The sequence below is a fragment of the Bidens hawaiensis genome, unplaced genomic scaffold, assembly GCF_021521415.1.
Source record: "Bidens hawaiensis isolate Kalapana, Puna unplaced genomic scaffold, B.hawaiensis_p1.1 tig00023051_1, whole genome shotgun sequence".
NCBI lineage: Eukaryota > Viridiplantae > Streptophyta > Magnoliopsida > Asterales > Asteraceae > Bidens > Bidens hawaiensis.
The window spans coordinates 85,113-100,562 of NW_027493604.1; the positions used below are offsets into that span (position 1 = coordinate 85,113).

At 34.3% G+C, this 15,450-nt stretch overlaps 1 protein-coding gene across 1 annotated transcript; it reads left to right on the top strand.

Moving 5' to 3' along the window:
* The first annotated feature begins 6,257 nt into the window (after positions 1-6,257).
* Positions 6,258-15,155, top strand: LOC143566773 (ABC transporter G family member 32-like). The gene is made up of 23 exons (XM_077053380.1): positions 6,258-6,563; positions 7,479-7,599; positions 7,684-7,772; positions 7,860-7,944; positions 8,018-8,177; positions 8,273-8,349; positions 8,421-8,474; positions 8,559-8,951; positions 9,056-9,337; positions 9,447-9,763; positions 9,847-10,007; positions 10,111-10,214; positions 10,297-10,453; positions 10,558-10,680; positions 11,120-11,211; positions 11,304-11,636; positions 12,224-12,514; positions 12,593-12,676; positions 12,755-12,888; positions 13,243-13,470; positions 13,548-13,719; positions 13,800-14,054; positions 14,779-15,155. Exons 1-23 carry the CDS (start codon positions 6,289-6,291, stop codon positions 15,049-15,051), a joined length of 4,260 nt encoding a protein of 1,419 aa, XP_076909495.1. The 5' UTR covers positions 6,258-6,288; the 3' UTR covers positions 15,052-15,155.
* Positions 15,156-15,450: the final 295 nt, after the last annotated feature.

Sequence of the window (15,450 nt, forward strand, 5' to 3'; positions counted from 1 at the left end):
GCGTAATTTGTATTTTTATACGTGAACTTGTTTTTTTTTCTTTTGTAAATTACAAATATAAATTTATGAATTTATTAAAGCTTAATAAAAATAAATATATCCACTTAGATCTACCTTTTAAGAACTCCATATTAAATTCAATAACTCGAACTCGTTTATATAAATGGGCCATGTACGTATTACACAATTATAAATTATATAATTTTGTTATGGGAAGCATATCAAAAGTAAATTATAATCTGAAAATGCAAGAAGATTTGTGAATCGTGAGAAGAACGGGATACTTTTGAAAAGCTTGTAGAGATTTTTAAGTTTAGAAATTACACATACTCTTTTGATCCAATTTCATATATTTCCTATGTTAACCGAGTTCAAGAGTTATGGTCAACAAAGAACAAACACTACGAGCCGCGAGGTATATTGGTCAAGCTTTCATGATTACCTTCTCACACGCAAGCATTTTTTTTTTTGAATTGCCATACACCCTCAAAGGGGATATTCTAACCCAAAACTCCATATTTACATTTTAAGTTAAATCACCTTTGCCGTCAAGTCAAAGGGGGTGGAGCAAATATGTATATTTTAGATCATATAACTCTTGGTATGGCTCGTTGTAAGCTAACGTGCGTATTCACTTTTTTAAGATTTCGTAAGGGTGTGATTTCTTTAAAAGTGAGGGAAAAAATATATATGCATACAATGCCATTTAATACAATATAATAATAATTGTTATTATAATATTATTGCACACGTAAATGTGTGTTTTCGACCTAATTTTGTTTCTACATTAAGTACAATCATTTGTCAGTATTGTAACATGGAAAATAAAGTTTCTTATTGTATTTTATTTGATTAAAAATGCAAACAGAAAATGATATATTATGTCCATCAAAATCATTAATGAATGAACATTAAACTAATAATAGTAAATGACCGATTTGGTGGTTAAGAACAACATTTAGTTGTGACTTTGACCTACACACCAAACAACGTATATACCCTCAAATATACTCTTTTAATTTTCAACAAAAATTTCATAAGATAAATGTCAACAAAAAGTTATATATGTATAATCAGATATACTGTTTTTTGACATGGATAATTTAATTTGCTTACATGTTCAACAGTATTTGGTATTTGATCTAGGTAATTGTCGGTTTTAAGAGGAACGATAGTTCTCGTCAAACTAGAATTCTTTGTTACACCTCTTATTTTAAATAAAATTATATGAATTTTTATAACAAATAGGTACCCCTTTAAATGTAGTATTTTATAGAATATTGATTCAAATACTCTTAAAATAACAGTTTTCCTGATAAACTATGAATCCATATTATTATTTAAATTTTGTACTTGAAACAATACTTTAATAATAAAAAAAACTCACGAAACTAGTATCTACCAATCATGATATATAGGGGGTGTTTAGGATTCCTTATTTTTGCATCCTTTTAACTTATAGCAATAAGTTATAAGTTATAACTTATCAACTTCTCCTCTTACAGAATAAATAATCTCAAAAACAAAGAGAAATAAACATTAAAAAAATATAGAGAAAACATCAAAAAAACTATTATCAGTTCCAATGTCTTGTGATTTTCACCTTCAGTTGTAGCATATCTTCACCGATACGATTGCTAATGTTAATTTCTCACAAAAGGTTCTTCCACTTTGAAGTCACTCAATAGATGGTAAGATCTCTTCTTCCACTTTCTTGCATAAAATAATCAAACACTCGTTTCCAAAAACCATCCGATCTTTGTGAGTTTTGGTGTTTGGGTCTTCGAAAACATCGACCAAAGCCTTTATCAATGCAACTTTTTCTAGGTAGTTTTACGCTCTTGCCTATCTGTTACTTGGTTGGGAACATGATTTAGTGGTCCCATGCTCTTGTGTTTATAGATAGGAATGTCAAATGTGTGTGAAGTATTTGTAAAATTGGTGTGAAGGGAGTGAAAAGTGGTATTTACAATGGCTTCATTCATGGATTCGTGAAACAAAATTCTTGCTCAGATGTCGAACCCAAGGGACTTACGATTGTGTGCATGCGCTACCTGATTGAACCTGGAATGTAACCCGAAGGGTGCCCCGACCACTCTTAAACTACTTAGACATATGGTATTGACCATTCTTAAGTTACCCGTCTAAACCAGGTGCTTATAAATTTTTGAATCAATTTAATTAATCTCAAATGGACACCCCCTGGATTCATAAACGTTTGATAATGAAGACGACTAGCTCTTTATAGGCGATTAAAACATATATGAATGGTGAAATAGTTAAGCTTTATTAGAACCACTAAAGATCACGTACGTTGTCAACTTGCCATTGTGTTTTGTAACACATTAGGAAAATCTCACATCAACCATGGACATGAGAGATCCTTTGTTCATAAGTAAATGTCTCGCCTTTTTAATCACCAACGTGTTTTGAGCTTAATGTTAGTGAACCATAAGAGAGTTTCACAGTTAAGCATGCTTAGATGAAAATAGTATCAGAATGGGTGACCTCCTAAGAAATCTCCACCTAGACCACCAAAAACAAATTCGTAAGCTCTTTATGATATAAGGAGCCGGGTGTTACATGCTTTTGGTGATTATTTCATATCTTTATCGTTTATTTGTTTGTTTATCTATTTAACAAGTTGTTTTCAAGATAAATCTTTTATCTTAATTAATCTTTGCTATATATAAAAAAAATTCCACCCTCTAACAAAACCATCAAATAATCATCCTTTTTTAATGCGGCGTAGTGATAGAAAGCTTGAGTTTTTTAACGGAGACCCAGGTTCAATCCTCACTAATAACACTTTGGGGGCATGCATTGCTCAATGAATGAAGACTGATCTCTTTTGTGATCGTTAGTTCGATCATGAAGCGTCTGGGTTTTACCACCAGCTAGCCTTTAGGCGGATCGATTTTTCTGGAACTGAAGATAACTTGGAAACACTTAATGGCTCCGTACAACCAAGTCGAGCCACTTGGCGCTAGCCTTTTCATTGAATCACCCTGTATATGTATACAGTACATAGACAAACCATCAAAGCCTATAAAACCAGCTGGTTACACTGACCCCACAAACTTAATTGGTTCAAATCTGGCAGAACCCTGATTATGCAAACACTCACTTTATTGCCATTCCAAAAAAAAATAAAAACTCCCTTTATTACGTCACAACTATTATTTTCACGTTTCATCAAACTTAAAATATTTTAAATACTACAAAATGATTTTTAAACTTATTATAACATCCCGGTAATGTCTAAGGTTTGTCTCTGCTATGTGAGGAGAACTCGGTCGAATATGTTTCTATTTCATGTGAGTTTGCTCAAACGATATGGTGTTTATCTTCCAATTCGGATTTGGTTGGGTTGTATAAATTTTCTATGTTTCCTAAAGCAAAAGCGAAAGTGTTCCATGCGATTTGGTTGATCAGGATGTTGTGCCTTTGGAAGAAAAGGAACGCCCTAGTCGACAATGGGAAGCCAGTTAACCTTCAATGTTTAATTGAAGAGATAAAAGCTCTTGGTTATCTATAGATCAAGCATAGGTCTAAAAGAAAAGGTTTAACATGGGAGGATTGGACCAGGTTTCCGTTGTAATAAGTCTTTGTTCTTGCTTTTGCTGTTTGGTGGCGGGACTTGGTGATGTCAAGCCCGATTATTCTTGTAATAGTAATTGACGTTGCTAGCTTCTTCCTGGTGTTTTAATAAAAATTTTGTTTGCCTTAAAAAAATTCATTACAATATCACTTAACAGAATCTGCCATGGTTGTCAAGTGACAGCCGGCAGTGTGGTCTCCTGGAGGAATGTCGAAGCTAAACTCTGAATCCTGAATCCTGTATGGGCCCGGTTAAAATAATATAGTCCGACCATAACGAGACAACATGACTCTCCAAATTAAAAGGTACGGAAGCTTAACACAACACACAATAAAGTCATCGTTTGAAAAAAAAAATTAATAAATAAATTAACACTTTATAAGCAAAGTCAAAGTTTAGTGGAGATATTTGACCACATAGCGTTGGTTTTTCGTCACTAATCTCCCCATCTGTCACAATTAAAATCCTCATGCAATGTATACCCCACCCACGGCCCAGCTGAAACCCAAACAGGTAGTAATGTTTCCTCCACGTGGTATGTAAGCCAGTAAATTTTAACCATATATTCTTTTACAATTTTTTTTTAACAGTAAATGTCCGGTATCCAAATCACATGACAAATAGATCACCATTCCACTAATAATAGAATATGGTGAATTGAACCGATCCATCCATTCAGAAGGAAACCCACAACTGGAAATAAGACTCGAACCCAGGTCTCTCCTAAGAAAAGTAACGAGACTGCCGTGGCAGGGTTGTCCTCAAAATTTGTTAAAAATTTTTGAGCTAAATGCTAGAAAATTTGGACCTTAAGTAAAATCTTTTTTTTTTTAATTGGATTTAAACAATTTCATCTTTTTATAGGCTTATTAGGTTATGATTTGGTGCTTTGTAATTTTTTCAACTTATAAATATGAGTTTAAGTAAATTGGATAAATAAGTTTAAACATTAAGAATGTATATGACTTTTCAAATAATATATATAATTAAAAAAAATGAAATTCAAGCCTATCTGGATTATCGATCATAGAACTTTGTAATGGACTGTAACAATGAGATTATCAAAACTCATCCCATACCTTACCATTGCCACCAATAAAACATGCATACAACACTTCTAAAACACATGAAGAATTTTGATGGTCTATTTGCTACATGTACTTTATCGGTTAAAGACCAAAATTGTACTATCCAGTAATCATGTGTGTACTCGTTTTCTTTTCTTCAAAAAGTTATCAGTTTAAAAGTTATATACATACTAAATAATGTACTTTAAAAGCTATATCATTAAAAAATAATTTACTAAATACATTTATCAAAAACAATTTAATAAATGCTATCAAAAACTAGTTTTAAAACATCAATATTAATAAGTAATTTAATAGCTAAAGCACATTTGACCTAATGGTAGCTGGTGATATAATATATTCTAAATTTATTTAAAAATTAGATTAGGGTCCATAAACACGAATCATTGTTAAAAAATAAGGGTGCAAACGAGTCGAGCTGCTCGTAAGTTACTTGAATTGATAAAAAAAATTCAAAACAAACCGAGCTTTTTCGAGCTTGAGCTGAGCCCGAGCCTCAAATAAAGTTCGCTTAGGTATTGAGTCCGAACTTGAGAGCCTTAAGCTCGTTTAGACTCGTTAAGCCTTAACCAGCCTTATATATTTTTTAAATTTTCACCTTTGTTGGATTTCAATATATTAATTTCACGCCCCATGACCAAACTCGAGTCGCGCTTTGTCTCGTTTCAGGTACTACACGAGCTCACGCCAAACTTTGGCTCGTTTAAGGTTTTTTATGAAACTACATAAAAAATGGCCAATTTCATAGAATAGTAATCATGTTTTAAAAGTGTTCCAATTAAGTAACTTAATTTTAAAAAGTGTTTCAATTAAGTCACCAAACTTTCATATTTTATTAAATTATAGATTTTAACATGATTTTTTAGCCATTTTCTTTTTTGTTTCACATAGGAAATCTTTTTATCTTTTTTTTATGTTGACGTTGAGTGGCGACGTGGATTTTATTTTTTATTTTCAAATTTTAATATAGTTAACGTTTTTTAAATTATTTAAATTTAACTACATATATTGCAAATTCCAACCCCTACATCTTATCCTCCATTTATTTCCCGACACACACAAAAATCGGTGAGACTCCATTTGAAGATTTAGTAACCTGATTTAGGAAAATATTACACGAGTGACCTAATTGGAACACTTTTAAAACTTGATTACCATTCTATGAAATATTCTCATATAAAAAATATACAAATTAATAATTACTATTAAACCAGCCAAACCCAAATTTGAAAAGCAACTCACAAGCCAAGCTGATGATTTGTAAAAAGAATCTCGAACTCAAACTCAGATTCGTTTACCGTCCTAAATATAAAAGTAATTTATGCCGGGGAAAAAAGTGATAGGGTGAGGAATATATATATAATAATATATATATATATATAATATAATAAAATAAAAAGTTAACGTTTTGCTCAAAAGAGTTTATTACAGAAAGAGAGAGAAAATAAAACCCGCCATTAATGCTCTCACTCAACTACTTGAACAACAACCACAATTACAACTACATATTATTAATATTATGTACATGATAAGAAGCCTTTGCCTTGGCATTTGCATTCAAATCTAATCTAGGGTTTCAATTTCATCTTCTTCTCCACAATGTGGAACTCAGCCGAGAACCTATCGGCCAGATCATCCTCGTTCCGTGAAGACGGTGACGACGAGGAGGCGTTGCGGTGGGCGGCAATCGAGCGGTTGCCGACTTATAATCGGGTTCGAAAAGGCATATTTACGGATATTGTTGGAGACTCGAAGGAGGTGGAGGTTAATAAGCTTCAGCTTGAGGAGCTGAAGCTGGTGTTGGACCGGGTGTTGAGCGATGATGATGAGGACCGGAGGCGGTTTTTTGACCGGATGAGACGGAGATTTGATGCGTAATTTAATTTAACTTGATCTGTATTGTGTTTGGTTTGGAGTTTGTGGTGGTGGGAGCGTGTGGGTCGGTTTGGGGCGGTTTTGTGATGAAACCGAGGCGATTAGTTTTTTAATTTTTGAGAATAGTTTGGTTTTCGGTTTGGGTCCGGTTTTGTTTTTTTTTTTGGTTTCTATTTTTGGTTTGGGTGTGGTTTCGGTTTTTGTTTGGGTCGGTTTTGGGCAGAAATCGAGGCGTTGGATTTTTTAATTTTGAAAATAGTTTGGTTTTCGGTTTGGGTCCAGTTTTGGTTTTTTTGGGTTTCTATTTTTGGTTTGGGTGCGATTTCGGTTTTTGTTTGGGTTGGTTTTATGATGAAATTGGAACTTCGGGTTTTTAATTTTGAAAATCGAAAATAGTTTGGGTTTCGGTTTGGGTTTGGTCGTATTGGTGTCGGGTTTTGGTTTTTTCGGTCTTGTGAGGTGAGCTTGAAAGTTTTGGGGTTTTTTTGGCCTAAATTAATGAATTTTGGCCTCAAATCATTTTGTTAATTAATAGCTAATTGCTTATAATAAATTTGAGAAAATTATTTATGTTACGCATTTATTAATAATTAAAAGTCTATAAATTCGGTTTTGTTTTTTCGGTATTTATTACACGCAAAACCAAAACTGAACTGTAAGTTCGGCTTGCAAAAATCATAGAATCAAACCGTTGGTTTTTGTTTCAGTTTGGTTTTTTCGGTTTCACGCACATCCTTTTTTTTTTTTTTACAATCTATTAAATTTAGAATCTTTACTCTAGATTGTGATTTATGTTGAAAGAAATGCTAGATTCAAGTCTTAATTAGTCAATTGGTATAAACATGTATGAAATTTGCAAGCATTACTTTATACGCATTTTGTTTTTTCTAAAGTTTTTTATGTTTAAATTGCAGTGTGGATTTGGAATTTCCAAAGATTGAAGTCAGATTTCAGAATTTAAATGTAGAAACTTTTGTTCATGTTGGTAGTAGAGCATTGCCAACCATTACCAATTTCATTGTTAACATGACCGAGGTACGATTACTTAATTGAATATCCATCGATCAAGCTAAGAATTTGCGGCTTTTTATCGGTTACAATTCGTTAACTTTGAAACAGGCTTTCTTAAGACAATTGAGGATATACAAAGGGAATAGAAGAAAACTGACCATTTTGGATGATGTTAGTGGGATTATTAGACCTTCAAGGTGCGAAATCGAGTCAAAATATTGTTTTGGTAGTAAAAGTTTCAATCTATTGATTATGATTAACGATTAGTAACTTTATATATGCAGAATGACATTGCTTCTTGGTCCTCCGAGCTCTGGAAAGACAACTCTGTTGTTAGCCCTCGCTGGTCGCCTTGGAAACCATTTGCAGGTATTAACTTTGTGTCTGCAATAACACGGTTTCGTTTATAAATCCTTTGTTTAACATCTTGATTATCTCAAAGGTGTCAGGGAAGATCTCCTACAATGGGCACGGTCTTAAGGAGTTTGTTCCTCAGAGAACATCGGCTTATGTCAGTCAACAAGATTGGCATATTGCAGAAATGACAGTTAAAGAAACTCTTGACTTATCTGCACGTTGTCAAGGCGTTGGATTTCAGTATGGTAAGCTCTTGGAGATACTGTTTGTTTAGTATGTTACATGTAATATGCATGTTTTTTCGGGTGCAAAAATGATGAATGACAGGTCTGCATTGTAGATATGCTTACCGAACTTACAAGAAGAGAAAAGATTGCTGGAATTAGACCTGATGAAGATTTGGATATATTTATGAAGGTATGCGAGACATCAGGCATGTCTTTTCTTCCTTCATTATTTAAATTTATAATACATATGTTGTTTTCTAGGCGTTGGCGTTAGGGGGACACGAAACGTCTCTTGTTGTGGAGTACATTCTAAAGGTATTTATAAACATAAAACATATCTTGTTGTGGATATTCAATAATATGTAAAATTTAAAGTACTAATGTTTTAACCTGACAAAGATCTTAGGCTTGGATACATGTGCAAACACCTTGGTTGGAGATGAAATGCTCAGAGGGATATCCGGCGGGCAAAAGAAACGGCTTACAACCAGTGAACTGTTGGTGGGCCCGTCTAGAGTTCTTCTCATGGATGAAATATCGAACGGTCTTGATAGCTCAACCACTTACCAAATAATTCAGTATCTTAAACATTCAACACGTGCACTTGATGGAACGACAGTGGTTTCTCTTCTTCAACCTGCTCCCGAAACTTATGATTTGTTTGATGATGTTATACTCATATGTGAGGGACACATCGTATACCAAGGTCCACGAAACGCTGCTCTTGATTTCTTTGCGTCTATGGGATTTCACTGTCCCAAAAGAAAAAATGTTGCAGATTTCCTTCAAGAAGTAAGTTATACATTTTATACGTGAATATAAATATGTATAATGTATAGCATGCCTAATATCCATATTTTTTTATTTCATTTATTTACATAAACTATATGCTACAGGTTGTTTCTGCGAAGGATCAAGAGCAATATTGGTCTTCTCCAAATCGACCTTATTGTTACATTCCGGTCAAAAAGTTTTCTGAAGCGTTTCGTTCATATCGAGTTGGGAAGAACTTAGTTGAGGAGTTAAATGTTCCGTTTGACAGACGGTATAATCATCCAGCAGCATTGTCAACTTCTAGTTATGGTGTAAAGAGAAGCGAACTTCTTAGGACAAGTTTTGACTGGCAATTGTTACTCATGCAACGGAACTCATTTATCTATGTTTTCAAATTCGTTCAGGTAATGTGACCCGTTTTGACCCGTTGAGTCGATTTGGGTTATGTTTTATTTTTAACGGGTCAAATGGATTAAGCTAAACGATTTAACTAAATATAATGCTTTTTTCCAGCTTCTGTTTGTTGCATTCATCACAATGAGTGTTTTCTTCCGGACAACTTTGCATCATAACACGGTTGATGATGGAGGGCTATATCTCGGGGAACTCTACTTTTCTATGGTTATTCTTCTCTTTAACGGGTTCACAGAAGTATCAATGTTAGTTGCAAAGCTCCCGGTGCTCTACAAGCATAGAGATTTACATTTCTACCCTTGTTGGGTTTACACACTCCCTTCTTGGGTTTTAAGTATCCCAACTTCACTCATTGAGTCTGGTATTTGGGTGGTGGTTACATACTATGTTGTCGGACTTGATCCAAATATTATCAGGTACACTATATACAGCTTGATTCTCCACATAAGTCAAAATCAGGTGGATTATAATTTTTTTTTTAATTTGTAAAATTTTTCAGGTTCTTGAAGCAGTTTCTGCTGTATTTCTTCCTACACCAAATGTCTATCAGTCTTTTCCGTTTGATGGGATCGTTGGGGCGTAATATGATTGTGGCTAATACTTTTGGATCTTTTGCTATGTTGATTGTTATGGCTCTTGGTGGATATGTTATATCAAGAGGTAAATTTATCTTTTTTTTTTGGTGATTACTGTACTAATATTAATAATTTTTTTAACATTCTTTCCTTTTTTTTTATTTTATAAATTTTCTGCATTGTAACAGATAGCATACCAAGTTGGTGGATTTGGGGTTTCTGGATTTCACCTTTGATGTATGCTCAAGATGCTGCGTCTGTGAATGAGTTTCATGGGCATTCTTGGGATAAAGTAAACTATCTCTCTTCAAAGTATATCTAGATATGGTTAATTTTTTAATTGCATGTATGTTATTAACGAAGTATTCATGCAGAGAGTGAATCAATCAATGATGACATTAGGCGAAAAGGTGCTGAAAGCACGCAGTATTTTCCCTCAGACTTATTGGTATTGGATTGGTGTCGGTGCCTTGCTTGGATATACACTCTTATTCAATGCCCTTTTCACTTTCTTTTTATCGTACCTTAACCGTAAGCCATCTCTGCTTTCTATATAATATAGTTTTTAAATATAGTGTTTGTTGAGGAATAAAGATGCGTAACAAAATTCTAATAGCTTTCTTTATAACTTATAGCCTTGGGAAGGAGTCAAGCTGTCGTTTCAAAGGAAGAAGTCAAGGACAAAGATGGAAAAGAGAACGGTGAAAGTGTTGTCATTCAGCTCAGAGAGTTTTTGGAGCATTCAGGCTCTTTCACTGGTAAGCATTGCTTCATAATAACATTTAGAGGCAGCTTATGGGCCTGTTGGCTAATGGGTCAAAATGGGTCGGATTTGATTGACTGATAATACCAATGTACTTTTACTTTTGTCATGGTAGTTGTTATACTTCTTTCTGTACATTCATTTAAGTCACCAAAAGATGGCATTTGTCCCGTTTGGGTCACTATGTGGCCTTGGCCCTTGAGGCATAAGTTTTTGTTCCATTTGTGCCAACATTATGACTCCAAGATCCGCAAATGTAGTTTTTAAAAGATTGGGTTTTGCAATTCAAAAAGGGATAGCGGTGCAGCTTGTTGCCCGCTTACCTTCTGTTTCGATGTAATCTGAATACTTTATTACCGATAATAGTATAAATTCAACAACTCATTCTCTACATATAAGCTGATGAATCAAAACTGTGTATTATCATTTATCAGGAAAGAATATTAATCAAAGAGGCATGGTTCCACCATTCCAGCCACTTTCCATGGCATTCAGCAACATCAATTATTACGTTGATGTCCCTCCGGTATGTACCTTGACATCATTATTCTCAGTCTTTTTTTGTTATTTTATAAATAAATAATTTGGCTAACATTACATGATTATGTATGTATTCAGGAATTGAAGCAGCAAGGGATTGTAGAAGATAGATTACAGTTATTGGTGAATGTTACGGGAGCATTCAGGCCCGGTGTACTTACTGCATTAGTGGGAGTAAGCGGAGCTGGTAAAACCACTTTAATGGATGTATTAGCTGGCAGAAAGACCGGTGGAGTAATAGAGGGAAGCATTTATATTTCTGGATATCCGAAGTCACAAGAAACTTTTGCTAGAGTTTCTGGTTATTGTGAGCAAAACGACATTCATTCGCCTTGTTTGACTGTTCTTGAATCACTTCTATTCTCTGCTTGGCTTCGTTTACCTTCAGATGTTGACTGCAAAACACAAAAGGTACATCTTTAATAAATATTAGCAATCTAAAAGGGATGCTATATTCGGACACCATCCCCCTGGTGTTTTTAGGGCCTATACGACTCGTATAGGCCTATACTGGTCGAATACACATTGCGTGCATGACAATGGTATGGAAGTGTCTGACCTGCAGTTTGACATGTCTGTTCGACTTGTATAGACCTATACGAGCCGTATAGGCCCTAACGTCTCGTATAGTACGAGAGGCATATAGTTCATCACTGAAGAACTATGCGCCTCATATAGGCCCAATACGCCTCGTATATGCCTCGTTTAGCCCTATGTGACTCATATAGTTCTTTGCGGATGAAGTATATGTCTCGTAGAGGCCATATACGCCTTGTATAGCCATAATATCTCATTCTTTGTTCAAAATTTTCATCTTCACTCGTTTACACGCTATACGACTTGCTTAGGGTTTCCACACCGTCTAATATCTATACAACTTGTATGTGGCTATACAAGTCGCATATATAACATCCTGGTGTCTGAATAACCCATGCCTTCTAGAATGTCGTATGCATTTTATTACAGTTAAATTTTTTATTTTTATTTTTCTCTATTAGATATTTGTTGAGGAAGTGATGGAACTTGTTGAGCTCACACCAATAAAGGGTGCATTGGTTGGTCTGCCTGGTGTTGATGGTTTATCAACCGAGCAAAGAAAAAGGTTGACTATAGCCGTTGAGTTAGTTGCAAACCCATCTATAGTGTTCATGGATGAACCAACTTCAGGGTTAGATGCAAGGTCTGCAGCCATAGTCATGAGGACGGTTAGAAACATTGTAAACACGGGCCGAACTATTGTCTGCACAATACACCAACCCAGTATCGACATCTTCGAGGCCTTTGATGAGGTTATTGATACAAGAAACTTATTTCCTTTATAATAAAGATGTCATTGTTAAAGCAAATTGATTTATACTGTTATGCAGCTCTTGTTTATGAAGCGAGGAGGACAACTCATTTACGCAGGTCCACTTGGTCCCAAATCATGCAAACTTGTCGATTATTTTGAGGTTTGGTTTGCTTATATTTTTCAGCTAACGGGTCAGATTGATCATATCAATATGTTTCATCATATATATGTTATGCAGGCAATTGAAGGAGTGAGGAAAATAAAATCCGGATATAATCCCGCAACATGGATGTTAGAGGTTACTTCACCGGCAGAAGAAGCCCGATTAGGTGTTGACTTTGCTGAGGTCTACAGACAGTCCAAATTATTCGTGTAAGTGTTGTGATTTTATATATATATATATATATATATATATATATATAGGGAAAGTTAACGTACAAATTAAATTAACGTGCTAACTGCAAGAATCAAGTAGTGTAATTATATATACAAGCAGTTTAATTATGTAATTACATTGTAGTGTAATTACACTATGCTGTAATTACACTACACTATAATTACACTATGTTGTATAATAATTACACTACTTGATTCTTCCGGCTAGCACGCTAATTTAATTTGTTTTTTATCCAAACCCTATATATATATATATATGTATGTATATATATATATATATTTGAGAAAATAATTATTTATTAAAATAATTCATATTATATGTTTTTACAGACGCAATAGAGAGTTGGTCGAAAGGCTAAAGAAACCAAGAAATAATTCAAACAAACTGCATTTTCCAACCAAGTACTCGCGATCTTACACGGATCAGTTTGCCACATGTCTTTGGAAGCAATATCTTTCATACTGGCGAAACCCGCAGTACACTGCAGTTCGGTTTTTCTACACCACTATCATTTCACTCATGCTTGGAACAATATGCTGGAAATTCGGTTCTAAACGGTGTGTATCAAATGCTTAATTATCTATCATCATTCTAGCTATGATTTAATTTAATTTGTTTTAATTTGACATATTAGGGAGAGTCAGCAGGATTTATTTAATGCCATGGGATCCATGTACATAGCCGTACTATTTATAGGGATTACTAACGCGACAGCTGTCCAACCCGTCGTTTCTGTAGAAAGATTCGTTTCTTACAGAGAAAGAGCTGCCGGCATGTATTCAGCTCTACCCTTTGCCTTTGCACAGGTCGGTTTTTATCTTCCAAATAATAATAATATTAACATATATAAAACTTTATCTAAATTATCTATATGTTTTATTTGTAGGGTGCAATTGAGTTTCCATATGTGTTAGCACAAGCACTTATTTACAGTACCATATTTTACTCTCTGGCTGTATTTGAATGGACCACATGGAAGTTTATATGGTACATATATTTCATGTATGTAACGATGCTATACTTCACATTTTATGGGATGATGACTACTGCTGTGACACCGAATCATAATGTAGCCGCCATTATCGCTGCTCCCTTTTACATGCTGTGGAATCTTTTCAGTGGTTTTATGATTCCTCATAAGGTATTCTATCTGTTTATTGTGTTTTTTTGAAAGCGTATAAACACTTCTTGAGTGTTTAGATGAAATACACATGCATAGGGGAGAGATCATGAGAAAACTAAAAAAACTCCATACTGTATTTGCAGTAGGGGTGCGCATGGTGCGGTTTTGGGCTAAAACCAAACCAAAAACCAAAAGGTCGGTTTTTGGATTTTTGAACCATTCGATTTAGGATTTTTCAGTTTGCGCTTTGGTTTCAGTTTTTCGGTTTTAGCGTTTTGGGCTTGAAAATTTTAGGCCGAAAAGAAAGTTGGCCGAAAATAATGAATTTAAGTATAAATAATTTTATTAGTTGTTAACTAATAGACTATTATACGTTTGACCAAAAGTATTTTAGTTACATATATATTAAATTCTTATAAATGACTTAAAATAAAAATAAAAATCTATAAATTCGGTTCGGTTTTTTCGGTTTTTATTACATGCAACCAAAATTGAACCGTTAGTTTGGTTTTTACAAAAACATAAAACCAAACCATCAGTTTTTGTTTTGGTTCGGTTTTTTGGGTTTCTTGCACACCCCTAATTTGCAGTATATACTACACATTTGTAGTACTAATATTATATGTGTAGTATAATATACTGCATATATGTAGTATGGAGTTTTTTGGTTTTCTCACGAAGAATGAGTTTTCTCTTCGTATCTATTATGTATGCATACTGATTTTTGGAATGGTGATTGCAGAGGATTCCGATATGGTGGAGGTGGTATTATTGGGCCAACCCGGTAGCATGGACTCTATACGGGCTCTTCGTATCTCAGTATGGGGACTTAGATAACCATGTGACATTATCAGATGGCGTCACTACTGTGCCTATAAATGTATTGGTCAGCAAAGTGTTTGGTTACAGACATGATTTCCTTGGTGTTGCGGTTTTCATGGTGTTTGGCTTCTGCTTCTTGTTTGCGGTTATCTTTGCTTTCGCTATCAAATCGTTTGTCTTCCAAAAGAGGTAAAGGAAGAAAGCCAAGAATGTTGGGAGTTATGTACTTTTTATCAACTAAAACAATATAGAATACATTTCAAATTTGTGAAATTAGTTATATATATAGAATATGTTGTAGAGTTTTTTTAGATTTATTCTTTCTGTTTTCGGATTGAATAATAATCCTTTCCTAGTGTTGTATTTGCAGCATAGTTTGTGACTTGCAAATTCATTGGTTTATAATACTTTTATATCACTGGCTATGTGCAAAATCTGTCAATATAATATGCCCTTTAAAACACAACTCAGTATTCGTGTAGAGGTAAGATCGGATCGATAAAAGCAACATTGAATCACTCCAGCTTAGCAAGACGAAAAGTACTAAAAGACAAACATCGCATCTTCTCATAACTAAATGCGCTCCACCACA